General features: G+C 40.5%; 1 protein-coding gene across 1 annotated transcript in view; it reads right to left on the minus strand.

The window, feature by feature from the left end:
- Positions 1 to 2,600: 2,600 nt before the first annotated feature.
- The window catches only part of HECTD2 (HECT domain E3 ubiquitin protein ligase 2), a 69,390-nt gene continuing 57,575 nt past the window's right edge, over positions 2,601 to 14,415 (minus strand). The window contains exons 16-21 of the mRNA XM_090279250.1: positions 8,096 to 8,170; positions 7,347 to 7,434; positions 7,154 to 7,260; positions 5,716 to 5,831; positions 4,749 to 4,892; positions 2,601 to 3,425 (exon numbers count right to left, since the gene is read on the minus strand). Of these exons, the coding sequence (XP_090135376.1) occupies positions 3,305 to 3,425; positions 4,749 to 4,892; positions 5,716 to 5,831; positions 7,154 to 7,260; positions 7,347 to 7,434; positions 8,096 to 8,170 (651 nt within the window). The 3' untranslated portion in view covers positions 2,601 to 3,304. The remainder of the gene's footprint in view (positions 3,426 to 4,748; positions 4,893 to 5,715; positions 5,832 to 7,153; positions 7,261 to 7,346; positions 7,435 to 8,095; positions 8,171 to 14,415) is intronic.

Here is a 14,415-nt window from a genome sequence, read left to right on the forward strand (position 1 = left end):
CTCTACAGCCCTCTATATGAAATAAGTAGGCTTATTATTTCCATTTTATAAATTATTTTCATTTGATAATTGAGGCACAGGTAACTTGCCTAAGGAAACAGCAAACCCAAACCCAGGCAGTCTGGCACAATTCTTTATTTTTATGAAGTGTTTATATATTTTTTTAATTTATTGATTTGAGAGAGGAAGAAGCAGCAGAGAGGTAAAGGGAGAGGAGTGGGAAGAGAGAGAAAGAGGAGAGAGGGAGAGAGAGAGAGAGAGAGAGAGAGACAGAGAGACAGAGAGACAGACAGAGAGATAGAGAGACAGAGATTGATTTGTTGTTCCACTTACTTATGCATTCATTGATCGATTCTTGTATGTGCCCTGATTGGGAATTGAACCCACAACCTTGGCATATCAGGACGATGCTCTAACCAACTGAGCTACCTTGGCAGGGCCAAAGTGCAATTCTTACTACTACCCTGGACTAAAGGCTGTGTGGCCATCTGGGTGAACTGATCTTGTACCCTCCCCTGTGAAAACCCACCCTAGTCTTCCTTCTGTTCAGCTACCTGTCTTCCATACATGACATTTTCTTTTACATTCTCACAATCTCCTCTCTTTTTCTTAAGCATAGGCAATGTGGGCAAAGAAAAAAAGGCCACACTAATAGTTTTGGGGAGAAATACTTAAGATCTGAAGCTATCTACATACAGCCAATGAAATGTCATACTCAGTTCATTTCTGGGTGGTCTCCATGGCATAACATTAATTTGGTGGAATATGTGTGTGACCATCTAGACACAGACTATAGGTACATTGTTTCAGAATGTAAATACTGTTGGAGAAGTTGGTTATATTTGGTGTCAATAACAACACACATTTCTGAAGCTATATGAATAGGCAATTTTTCAAAGCACTAGTTTAAGAGACAGTATAATGAAGAGAATAGTTTGCATTTATAAAGCATTTCAAACTCATGGTTTTAATTAATTGCCTAATATTTAAAAAATAAACTGAAATTTGACTGATTGTATAGCTTTAATATTTGAAAAATTTTACCCAGTAGTTAACAACGTAATACAATACAGATTTGTACAAAAACAAGTACTGTTAAAAACCTCCTATCATACAGACAAAAATATGACTAAGCAAAGATTAAAAAAGGACAGGACATTTTGTAAATAATGATAAATACTCTGCAATGATTTAAGTTACTGTGGCAGATACAAAAACCAAGAATTTATTAACAGATTATATAAAAAAGCAATTACATGAAATTTTAGCTGTTTAATTTAATGAAATATAACAGTAGTTTTTTTTAATGAGGTATATTACACTGTAAACTAAAAACAGCATAAATAAATAAAGGCAATGTGCAATTAAGTGATAAATGGTTATAAATTTCAACTTAACGACAGACAACAAAAGTTTTCCAGTTATTTATGGACTTTGTCATTTAAAAATCTGGCTTGCTTGTGTATTTCTTATTTTAAAATGACATACCTATTGCTATACAAGCACATCATTAAACATGCAGACCAAGCCAATACAATTTCCCATCTCTACCAAATAAACATTGTTTTCATTTTAGTTAAAACACTTAAATCTGGTTTCTTATACATGATTCTTTTGTGCTTATTAGTTAGTAGTAACCTACATTAAACACCTTACTTTCTAGTTTAAGCAGTGTAAGAGAGAAGCAGTTTTATTTGCATATAGATTAAAAACAGAGCAAACAAAATGAAACCAACATGCTTTCACTCTCTGAGGCTTTCCAAGATTTTAAAGAAAATCCTTTAAATTGTATATTCAAAGGAGAAAGCAGAGTCACTTCTGTTTCAAAGAGAACAGTAAACCAAGACCCGTGGGTTGGCTTCAGAACTGGAGGAAAACAAACTGATCCGTTCCTCCACCCTAAAAGAATTCTGCTGGTTGGGTGCAGGAAGCATAGCAATAGGAAAGTAACATAACTCAGAAAAACTTGTGGGAGAGTATTATTTGCATGTGAACCATATGCTGGTACTAAATGCTGGCTTCCTTATTATTGCAAATATATCTTCAGAGTTTTCTGAAGAAACATAGTGAAGTCTTGATTAGGAAATATTTATAGCATGCTAATAAAACTGCTTCGTTTGCTATAAATTAAGAAGAAAACCATTTACTGTCTGATTTAAAATACATTTTCTTTTTACATGCTACTTTATTAGAAACTCCAAAAAGGGTACTTTTGAATTTACTATATTCAAAATCCAGTGAAAAACAAACATTTTTATCGAAATGTTGAACTTGATTTATTTACACCAAGTACGTCATTTTGACACAAATGTTATTGTATGTACTTTTGTCAAATATCCTAACCCTTTCCAAAAATTGGTGTTTCAGTACAACTGGTGATCAAAAAATATTACAAATAAGCCTTGTTCATCAATCAAAGTATATATAAAAACAGTTATTTTCTTTTGTGCTTGTAATTGACTTAATTTATCAATGATTAGTTATCTGGTTTCTTTTTTAATATCCCAACCCTTAAGAAGAAATTATCTTTATACAAATACTACAGACTACTCAAAGTTACTACTGCCAATGTGCATGCAGACTAAGGATACTAAAAAGAATATAACCTGAATCCAATTAGTCTGAAAATAGTTACACTCTTGTACAGTCATCTTTAGTGATTTGTAAAAGCTGTATACACGTCTAAAACCCTGAATTTACTTTGTAAAAATAAATCTTTAGCAATAAATGGCACTATCAAAATTCCATTATTCTCAGGTTACTCTGTAGTTATTTACATGCTTTTCAGCAACAGTTGAAAAGAACCCTATAGGACCAAAACCAGTATATGAAAAAACCCTGTAAATTGAATTTGCAATTATACTGTTGTTTACCTCTATATGAAAATATGGCTACATGCCTTACATCAATGATAATGCAGCTATCTGTGTTGCTACTGTGTCCTAGCAGCACACAATCTGCCACTGGGTTCCACTATAATATCAGTGCTGCTTTATTGCACCCTGCTTCCCCAGAGGAACACCTGTGACAAACTACTTATGGAGAATGATAAAGTGCTATAAAAAAGAAGGACTGAACCCACACCTGTCTCTGCCACCTGATCTTTTCCCCACTCAAACAATACCTGTGTTTTTAGGAAATCATGCTTCCACTAACATACTTCATATTTGATTTTTAAAAAAAATCAGTATCTTAAAGTTGGTGAGCTTTGTCAAGTTGTTTTGAGACGAAAACGTGAAAAGGTTAAAGGCACAATAAGAGGGAAGTGAATGCTACATATAAAATATGTTTCAAGTCTTCTAGGTTACTCAAGTCCAAAACCTTCTGAATTTGAAATTCCAATGATTAATTTCTGTTTCAGGTCCTTTTTGCTCTTGTAGGGGGGAAGGCAAAGTTGATTGAAGCAGGTGTGAGCCACGGGCAACCTAGGGAATTGTTTTTTTTTTTAAGATACTAAGCATTAAAACAGACAGGGGATGACCGATAAGTGACTTTCAAAAAAACCGGACACACACATTCAAATCTCTCTTACTTTCCCAAGAGAAGACGCATTCTTTCCTTTATTGAACAAATACTTACGAAGTACCTACTATGTAACAGGCACATTCCCAGACATGAGGCTAGATTTACAGACAAGACAGTCATTGTCTCTTCTCTCCTGAAACTTTCATTTGGAAGACTTATTTTTGGATTCAGACAAATCTAAATTTGAATACTGTCTTTCCTACTTACTAGCTGTGGGACCTTGGTTCAAGTGTCTTCATGTCTCCAAATTTGTTTCCTTGTCACCATGATAGGGTAAACTAGAGTTGTATTGTTTAAAAGATTAAAAGAGCCATTTATATAGAACACCTAGCAGAATAGTATAGAGTATGACTATTACTATTATTTCAGTCTTGACTGTAAAAACAAAACCACCTTTCTGAGACACTTGACACCCACACTTTTAGTATTGGTGCCCTCAGTGCACGTGCAACATTATCCCCTGGGTCCTTCTGATCAGCAACCCTAACCCTCTACCTGGTGACATCGTTATCTTTCTTCAAGATTTTTACAGATTTCTTAGACCCTTTCCTTCAGTCTTTATGAACTCCTCACCATCAGAATAGCTGTCAGTGATAGCAGTGGGAAAGGAAAAATTCCAGTTCAAAAATGAAAAGAACTGATAGAACTCAGAAAATATATGGGGCAACAGAAAAAAAAATGGTTATAATCAAAGTAGTGTCTACTCAAGTCAGCTTTAGAAATTACAAGGTTAGGAAAAGAAATAAGTAGATTAGTATTAATCCATCAACATTATTAGGAAATAATTTAAAGCCATGATTATCATCATCACTTTCACATGCAAAGGGCACTAAATAAATAAAAAAGAGATTAGTAAGAGGTACTTCTACTAGTAATTATAATAGCCAAAACCCCCACCTTAGTATTTTTAATAAAAATACCTTTAAATAAAAATGAAGGCTAGACAATACACTACTAAAAGCAAGCTACTTCTAAAAGAGATTACAAAGCAATAAACTTAGCAAAGCAAGAAGTTAATGGAAAGGAATTATCATAAATTGGTATTGGTATGTCTGAAAAATTAATAGAGAACTTTAAGCAACAGTCTCTCATTTTAAGACCATGTTTACTCCCAAGATTTTTCTATGAAGATGACTTCAAAATGAAAGAAGCCTCTAATTATAAACATACTATTATTAGCAAAACTTGTAGATTAAAAATAAAATTATAATCTGAAAATTTACCAATTAGTAGAAGTCTCATTCTTTGAGATTTTAAAGTTCAGATCAGCCATTCCTCCTACAGGGACTCTGTCACTTCCTGTAGTAAAATGTAGCAATTTCTTTTGAAGATCAAGAGGAAATCCAAGCACAACATCCCAAAAGTATCTAGAGAACACCAAAGGAAATTTACATAAAATGTCCTGAAAAAATCCTGCAAATCAGAATAAAGCAGTGAGTTTCACCCAGTGTGCTGCAAGACTTTTAAAAATAGCCAATACCTGACTATTTAGTCAGGGGCACTGACGTCTTTTCCCTTAGACTGTCAAATAAAAAAAATGACAACTGCCAACACAACAATGGCCGTCCTGTGTGAATGAATCAAAATTATACCCTTTTTGGGGTGGGCTGGCAAAAAATATATTTTTTGGTGTGCTGCAGAATTTTATTATTAGTTTGTGTGTGCCGTGAGTTGAAAAAGGTTGAAACTCCTGGAATAAAGTAATATAACATAAGCTCAAAGGAAAAAAAAAAAACTTCCCTAAACATGCACAGTACCCTTACTGTGAAATCAGGGAATGCTAAGCTTCTATTTATGAATTAGATTTTTGACTAACATTATTATAAAAATACATTTTTATAAGATTATAAAATCAGCCCAACAGTGGGTACTACAACAGCCAGTTTTCTTATTTTTCAGCATAGTTCTATTAAAATGGCGGAAATCCTAGAACCAAAGTCATTTTTTAAAATGCAAAATCTCTATACTTTTGTGGAAACTTATTTATAGTACTCTCTCCCAAGGGGATTGCTAAGTTATTTCATATTTAATATTATCACATTACTTTTTAGAAATATAATATGGCAGTGTGGAACTATATAATATTTCAGCTGACTTGATTCCAAGCTTGTAAGTTACACAAATAAAGGAACCGCGTTCTGTTTCATTTCCTCTTTCGCAACCTCACTATTGGAAGTAAAAAGTGCTCACCTAATAGTCAAGTCAGTTTTCGCATAGCCGTCATACTGAGTACTTCTCTGCAGCGCATGCATATCCAGTTCAGGACTTCCACATACCAGAATTTCCACCTCTTCTGAACGAAGCAGCTGCCAATAAGTATTTATCAAAAATGATAATTAAAACAAGTTACACTGGAACCGTTTCAACTGAATCAAACTACAAAAATCATGACTTAGTGTTAAGCAAACCATTTTTTAAGAAAAATCTCCATTTACATTTTTCTGATGGAGGTAAGGCATTTTTGCTTTTAAAGGTTTATAAATCGTGTCAAACTACTAGCGTGCTCCCTTTTGCAAACGGTAATTAGCAGCTTGCCAGAAAAACAAGCAGATGACTAAGCATGAATCCAAATTACAACTCTTCCTCAAACCCCAGCCTGATCCTACCTTAGCCACCCCAGCATCTATACTTATCTGCCAGCCTCCCTCCAGTATCCCAGTGTCCCTTCCAATAATGTACAGCATGTGTGCCCTACAGAGTTTAGGTACTTGGTTACAGTTTGCTGGTGGTGTACTTTTTTTTTTTTAACCTACATATGTTGTGTTCCACTTAAAGACATTAAAACTGAAAAAGAAAAAACAAGCTATGCTCTTTTAATTCTCATTTCCCCTCCCCCTACCCCCACAAACAACCAGTGTGTCACAGACAAAACTCAGAGTTCAACGAAGTGCTCCTTTTTCAAAGGTACTATTAACAAGAGACATGTGACGAAGGTTACTCTGAAACAGGCTGTCCTATGAAAAACAAATGCAGATGAAAGACCTTACTCCAAACCCTCATAATAAAACTGAGGGGAAATAAAAGTGGCGTGACAGTGTGCCCTGGATAGCTGGGGTGAAGAGCACCAGTTCTTTAGGAAACTATGTTTTTATCTTATTTCAACAAGGTGTCTAGATAGCAGCTGACCCGTAGTCACATGGCTCAGATAACCCAAACCCATCAGAGTCCTTTGTGACTCTGGAGACAAACTACTTCCAATGGGTAAAGGGCAACTCAGAATTGCGGAGGGACCCTTGAAGCAGCAGTCATAAACATTTTCATTGGTCAATAAGAGGTGGCTTTTGCTCTGGAGCTTATGTGTGAACAGTTTTCTGTGCTCTGTCCCTCAGTACTAAGACCTTGAGCCTACAGGATTTCTTCATTCACTATGTTTGGGGAAAAATTTTAAAGCCCTGAAAGACATAGTATAAGACATAGTACAAGGGGAGAAAAATGGAGTTGACTGGTCTTTTTTCCCTTTGGAGAGTTAAGGCCGAAATAGAACTATTTTTATTTCTAGCTCTACCTTTAAAAAGTAGAAAATATTTTCTATTTTAAAAGCTTATCTGCTAAAATATTTAAGGAATTACTTGTCAGTTATTATATCACAAAACCTAACTGAAAGCATAATTTAAAGATTTAAACTCACCATAAGGGCATTTGAAGCACACACACTATGAAATCCATAATAAAATGCAGCGAACTGCTTATAGATGGATTTGTTGAGAAGAAAGTCAATATAAAGCTGTACATATTCTGAAAAGCAATTTTCCATCTGTTACATAGTAAAAGTGAATGGTAAACACTAATGCATTTTAATTAAGAAATGGTATCTAAGTTACCTTTCCTATTTTGATTGGTAACTGGAATTTTATCACCACCAGGCTTTAAATTATAGGATTTAATTATTCCAAATTCTTCTTGAAAAACCTGATGGGAGATTCCAACACAAGATATTTATTGGTACGGTTGATATAACAGGCTTCAGTGAACAGATTCGTAAAATGTAAAAAGCAGTTTTTCCCCATCTAAGTACACAAATTACAGAAATGCTAAGCACTTCTGATATTTGACTTAAGAACAAGGTGTCATGAAATGACTGTGAGGTACAATAGCAGGTCTCTAACCTAACCTTCTTTGTTGAATACAGTTAAATACTTGACCAATGTTCACAAAACTTACGTGGCCATTTAGGTAATATCTTTTGGAGTTATGTGGGTTACTATTATTTCCATCTCCCAATTAGTGTTACAGGAGTGGAAAGGAGAGTTTTGGCCTGACCCATTAGTTTCTGCTCCTAACTTCTTGTATTGAAGCTCCAGAAGAGACTGATTTTTAGAAGCTGAAAAGCTCTGCCACTTGCCTAGCAGAGCAGTACCCTAAGCGTTGGTGAATTTCTTTAAGGACTTCCACTGATTGCTCATTTACATGTGTCTCCTTCATTGTCTACTTTATCAGGTTAAGATCCTTTAAGAAAGGGGACAGTATGTGTTAATCCTGTTCATCTTTTCTAATGAGTGTTTCATAACAAATAGCAATTTTCATATATAAAATACATGGTTAACAGAAAGCTATTTGCCCTCAACAGTACCTGGAATGTTGAATAGAAATCTTCTTCAACATTGCCCTCATATGACAGGAGTTCACTTAATCCATGGGCCAGCTCCTATAAAAGAAATGTTATCTATGTTTTTTTAAAATCCAAATAGTATTAACTGAAATAATTAAGCAGCTCTACTATAGCTCACTTACATGTGAGATAGAGCAGATAAAGTTTCAGGTTTTGAAATAAAGATGGTATTTGAGATGTATTTTCCAGAGCACAAAATGCTTGTTCATAGTTTCTACTATCTACCTTTACATTCATCTGAGAGGAAAATATCCAGTTCAAATTATTCTTAGGCAGCAAGCTAAGAGCATAGTTCCTATCATAATTCACTGCTATCTGCAACATTACTATTGATATATTTGTAATATGTCTCATTTTCAATTTATAGTCTGAAAAACACGCTAATGTTTTAGGATACATCTTTAAATGTAAAACAGAGTTCCTGCATGTAAATGGGTTATATATTTCAGTCACAGCACCCTTCTTTCCCAGGAAGTTGAGGACACTGGAAAAAACACTCTCCTGATTTAGCCTACAACTCATGTTATCAAGGAGCAAAGATTCACAAACAGAACAATGAACCAAAAATTTAATTTTTTTTCAGGTTTACAAAAAGTTTTAATTTATTTTAAATTATTAAAAGATAAAGAACAGCATGGTTAGAATGATCTTACATAATTACATACATAATAAATTTTCTATTCTATTAAAAACAGAAAAAAATTTTTTTAAAGATTTTATTTATTTATTTTTAGAGAGAGGAAAAGGGAGGGGGAAAGAGGGGGAGAGAAACATCAACTGGTTGCTTCTTACATGCTCCTAACCGGGGACCTGGCCTGCAACCCAAGCATGTGCCCTGAGTGGGAATCGAACTGGTGACTTTTTGGTTTGCAGGCCAGCACTCAATCCACTGAACTACAGCAGCCAGGGCTAAAAACAGAAATTTTTATACAGATTTTTATGGGTATAGATTTGCAGTTCATAAAAATTATGGATGCTGAAAACTGTAATTGGGAGATTAGTGATTTTTATTAAGAACTCCAAGGAAATGAGTTCAAGGTAAAGGACTTACCATCTCCTTTCAAAGATTAAATTTTCAATGACAAAATACAATGACAATAGGTCATGAAGTTATATACTCAGACCTGCTTTATTCAAGACTGTAGACCTTTCATCCCAGCCTTTCTATTTTCAAATCCCAGCTTTTGTTGAGAATTGTCTTTATTGACACTGTCAATCTTAGACTCTTCACTGTAAGATACTCTCTCTAAAATATTATCTATTACCCATACAGTTCAATTTTTTAAGTGATTCTGTAAAACTATAATTAAATAAGGAGTGTGTGAAGATGCACAATAGTGTTTTTGCACAGTTTAAATACCGTGGTCTAGAACTTCATGTAGACTTTTATGCTTTGCTTCTTTCACTTAGCGTAATGCTTTTTGAGATTCATTTGTGTTGTTTTGTGTATCAGTATTTTGATCTTTTTTATTGCTGTGGATGTCTGTGACGCGATATTCTAGCGTCCGCATCGTTTAGAGCTGCGACTCAGAACATGGCGCGTTCCTAGAAGCCGCTTTCGGCATCAGTGGGCGGCGGCGCGTGGACTTGCAAGCGTGGGGCGCGGGACCAACCGACGCCGCTTCGTGTTGGACAGTGGAAGCTGGAGAGCCGGGCTATTCGGACTGAGCCAATTGGTTTCCATGGATCTCAATAGTGCCAGCACTGTCGTTCTTCAAGTCTTAACTCAGGCCACCAGTCAGGATACTGCTGTGTTAAAGCCAGCTGAGGAGCAGTTGAAACAGTGGGGAACACAGCCAGGTTTTTATTCAGTGTTGCTGGTAAGTTGCTTAAAAATAGTTATTATTTTTAATAAAATGAGACACTATTCTATTGTTTTAAAAAACCTACTTGTGTTGGTGGTTTACTTAGTGAAACTGATCCAAATGTTTGGCTGCCATTGCACTGCCATTTACTAATTTGAGGCATGGCACTTGGAGGACATTGAAGAGATGTTTATTGTTGGGTGAGTATACCCAAGCAGGGTATTGGTAGTATCTGCTTAGAAGGTTACACTGCCAGTTTTCTATTTTAGCCTGTAAATGCTGCCCTCAAGACTGTAAAGGAGGAAAGAGGAAGGACATCTCTAAAATCAGAGAAGGAAAACTCTGACTCCAAAAAACCTCCGCTGCCTTGCGGCATACCTCTTCAGGGGAAAGGCTAAGGGAGTAAACCCCGACAGAAAATCCGGAGCCGGAGTCCCTAAGGCGGTTTGACGTTGTAGTCAACACCGGCAACTCCTGCGGCGCACCTGAAGCCAAGCTGTATTGACTTTGTCTTTCCCTTGGACCCTTCAGCTGCGAAGAGAGGGGGGGTCTGCTGCATGGGCAACAGCAGACCCTCCATATCACCCTGCCCAGGCTCTGTAGCTTCAGTTTCACTTGAGAGGACACTCCAGCGTCATCGCAAGATGTCGACTCAACACGGGAGGAGACAAATACCGGTTATAAGCTCATCCGATTGGCGAAGGAAACGAGCGCCAGGGGTCTCCTCTGACGGTGGGAGAGGTCATCGCACCTCACTGGACAGCTACCGTCTCGCCATGGCTCGCCTGCCCCACTGGGTGCGTGGGGATCAGAGAGGCGCCTCTCAAAAAGTGGGCCACAAAACACCCGCACCAGTTAATTCCAAGCAAACAACAAGAAAGAAGCCTCCGGCTCTTCGCCTCGCTAGCTGGAACATCAGGACCATGTGCCCCGGACTTACTGCAGACCTTCCGTGGATCAAGGGTGCCAGGAAAACCGCTGTCATCGATAGGGAACTGGCACGACTAAACATCGACATTGCGGCTCTACAGGAGACCCGGTTGGCCGACAACGGAACTATCAGAGAAACCAACTACACCTTCTACTGGCAAGGGAAGTCTCCGGACCAACCAAGACAGCACGGTGTTGGGTTCGCTGTGAAGAACACGCTTGTTAACTCCATAGAGCCACCCACAGGAGGCACAGAGAGATTACTTACCCTCCGATTGTCAACAACTTTCGGTCCAGTCAGCATTCTTAGAGCGTATGCCCCAACCCTCTGCGCCACCACCGAAGAGAAAGAACAGTTCTACCATGCACTGGATGAAGCGTTATCCAAGATCCCCAGAAGTAACGCTCTCTATCTCCTTGGAGACTTCAACGCAAGAGTAGGAGCCGACCACATGGCCTGGCCCACCTGCCTTGGAAACTTTGGGAGAGGAAAGATCAATGAGAATGGTCAGCGACTGCTTGAGCTTTCGTGTCACCACGGCCTGTGCGTGACAAACACATTCTTCAAGTGCAAAGAGATCCACCAGGTGTCATGGAGGCATCCCCGCTCCCGCCATTGGCACCAGCTTGACCTCGTCATCACCAGAAGAACGGATATTGGCAGCACCCTCCTCACCCGCAGCTACCACAGTGCAGACTGCGACACGGACCATGCCCTCGTGGTAAGCAAGGTGCGCATAATGCCGAAGAGGTTGCACCACTCCAAGATGAAGGGTCGCCCACGCATCAACACCAGTTGTGCCAGCAACCCAGTTAAGACCCAGCAATTCATCAACAAGATGGAAGATGCACTCGGCGAGGGAGTGGCGGCAGATGACATTATCGAATCCAATTGGCCACGTCTCCGCGACGCCATATACAACTCCGCCATTATTGCTTATGGGAAGAAAGAGCGGAAGAACGCTGACTGGTACGAGGCTCACTGGGAAGAAATGGAACCCGTGATCGAGGCTAAGAGGAAGGCCCTACTGGCTTACAAGGTCACGCCCACTCCCAGTACACTTCAAGCTCTACGGGCTGCCAGGAACAAAGTCCAGAAGACCGCCCGCCACTGTGCCAACACCTATTGGCTAAACCTGTGCAGAAGCATTCAGGAAGCCGCCGATATAGGCAACGCACGAGGAATGTATGAGGGTATCAAGAAGGCAACAGGCCCAATCCCCTCCAAGATCGCCCCCCTTAAGTCCAAGACAGGTGAGGTCATCACTGACCAGGAACAGCAAATGCGGCGGTGGACCGAGCACTACCTCGAGCTGTACGCAACGAAGAACACCGTAACAGACACTGCTCTTAAAGCCATCCCAGACCTACCAGTCATGGAGGAGCTAGACACCCCACCTACTGCGGCAGAGCTCGGCAAAGCCATTGACCGCCTTGCTTGCGGGAAAGCACCAGGAAGCGACGGAATCCCTCCAGAAATCCTAAAGAGCGGGAAACCAGTCCTGCTACAGCCGCTCCACCATCTACTCTGTCTCTGCTGGAAGGAGGGTTACATCCCCCAGGATATGAGAGACGCCAACATTATCACCATGTACAAGAACAAAGGAGACCGCAGCGACTGCAACAACTACCGGGGCATCTCTCTCCTCAGCGTCGTCGGCAAAGTATTCGCCCGGGTCGCTCTTGCCCGCCTGCAGACCCTTGCTTCCCGCGTCTACCCAGAGTCCCAGTGTGGCTTCAGAGCTGGCCGATCAACAGTGGACATGATCTTCTCCCTACGCCAGCTGCAGGAGAAGTGTCACGAGCAGCATAAACCACTCTACCTCGCCTTTATTGACCTCACGAAGGCGTTTGATCTGGTCAGTCGAAGCGGACTCTTCAGCTTGCTATGGAAGATTGGCTGTCCACCACATCTGCTTGCTGTGGTCATGTCCTTTCACGACAACATGCACAGCACGGTGTCCTACAACGGCGCAACCTCTGAGGCCTTCCCAGTCAGCAGCGGAGTAAAGCAGGGCTGCGTCCTCGCGCCTACGCTGTTCGGAATCTTCTTCTCCATGCTCCTCCAATACGCCTTTAAGGACTGCAGCGAGGGTGTCTTCATTCACACCAGATCCGATGGCAAGCTCTACAACCTGGCCCGTCTACGAGCCAAGACCAAAGTCAAAGAGGTGCTCATCCGTGAGATGCTCTTTGCCGACGACGCAGCCTTGACATCACACTTCGAAGAGGGACTCCAGCAGTTAGTCACTTGCCTTTCCCACGCATGCAAGGAGTTCGGACTAGCCATCAGCCTGACGAAGACGAATGTTATGGCTCAAGGCATGGGGACTCCCCCATGCATCACCATCGACGGATACACCCTGGAGGTTGTCAACGACTTCACTTACCTCGGGTCCACCATCTCGAGCTCTCTGTCAGTCGACTTGGAGGTCAACCGGAGAATCGCCAGGGCAGCCACAGTTATGGCCAGACTGAACCGGCGAGCGTGGAACAATTCCAGCCTCACTGAGAAAACCAGACTGCGCATCTACCAAGCCTGCGTACTCAGCACTCTCCTCTATGGCAGCGAGACGTGGACCACCTACGCAAGGCACGAAAGGAAACTCAACAGCTTCCACATGAGGTGCCTGCGACGCGTCCTGCATGTCGCCTGGCAGGATAAGGTCCCCAACACCGAGGTGCTGAAGCGAGCCAATATGAGCAGTTTGCATGCAGTTCTTAGCGAGAGACGCCTCAGGTGGCTCGGCCATGTCAAAAGAATGGATGCAGGCCGTATCCCCAAAGACCTCCTCTACGGCGAGCTAGCAGAAGGCCAGAGGATGACAGGGCGCCCAAAACTGCGGTTCAAAGACATCTGCAAAAAGGACATGACACAATGCTCCATCAATCTCAACACATGGGAAGTTCAAGCAGACGACCGCCTAGCCTGGAGGCTCGCGGTCAGACAAGGTACGTCACGCGCAGAGGCTGCGCGCAACGAGGAGGCGGTCCAGAAAAGATCGAGGCGGAAGCAGCGTCAACAGCAGCAACAACGGCCATCTGCCTTCACCTGTACCAAGTGCGGCAGGGATTGTCACTCCCGAATCGGACTGCACAGCCATTCTCGGCGGTGCAGATAGACTCTCAAGAAGCTACGCCATCGTCTCTCGAGACGGACGGCTGCCGCCGCCGCCGAGGACGAAATACCGTGGTCGTATTTAATAGAACATATTTGAGAATGGCTTAAGCAGGACAAAAAGAGATAGTAGTTACTGATTCTAGGTTATACTTGCCTCTCTATTTTCAACAAAAAACTCTCAAGTGTAATTTTCACAAGACTATCAGGAAGTTTTCTTACTGTTGTTATGGGATAATTCTGATGCTTTGAGTCATGGACCGCCTCTCAGAGAAGAAGTGGAGTATTCATTAACGTGGTCATGGAAAACTATTGCATTTATTAACACCATACTGAAGGCTCCATTGGGGAATATTTTGATTACTTTCTGTACCTTTTGTCTTATATTCATAGATGTTATCTTTGAGAAACATATCTACTATATGTTT

The sequence above is a fragment of the Furipterus horrens genome, unplaced genomic scaffold (assembly GCF_987537825.1).
Source record: "Furipterus horrens unplaced genomic scaffold, mFurHor1.1.pri manual_scaffold_5, whole genome shotgun sequence".
In the NCBI taxonomy this organism is placed as follows: domain Eukaryota; kingdom Metazoa; phylum Chordata; class Mammalia; order Chiroptera; family Furipteridae; genus Furipterus; species Furipterus horrens.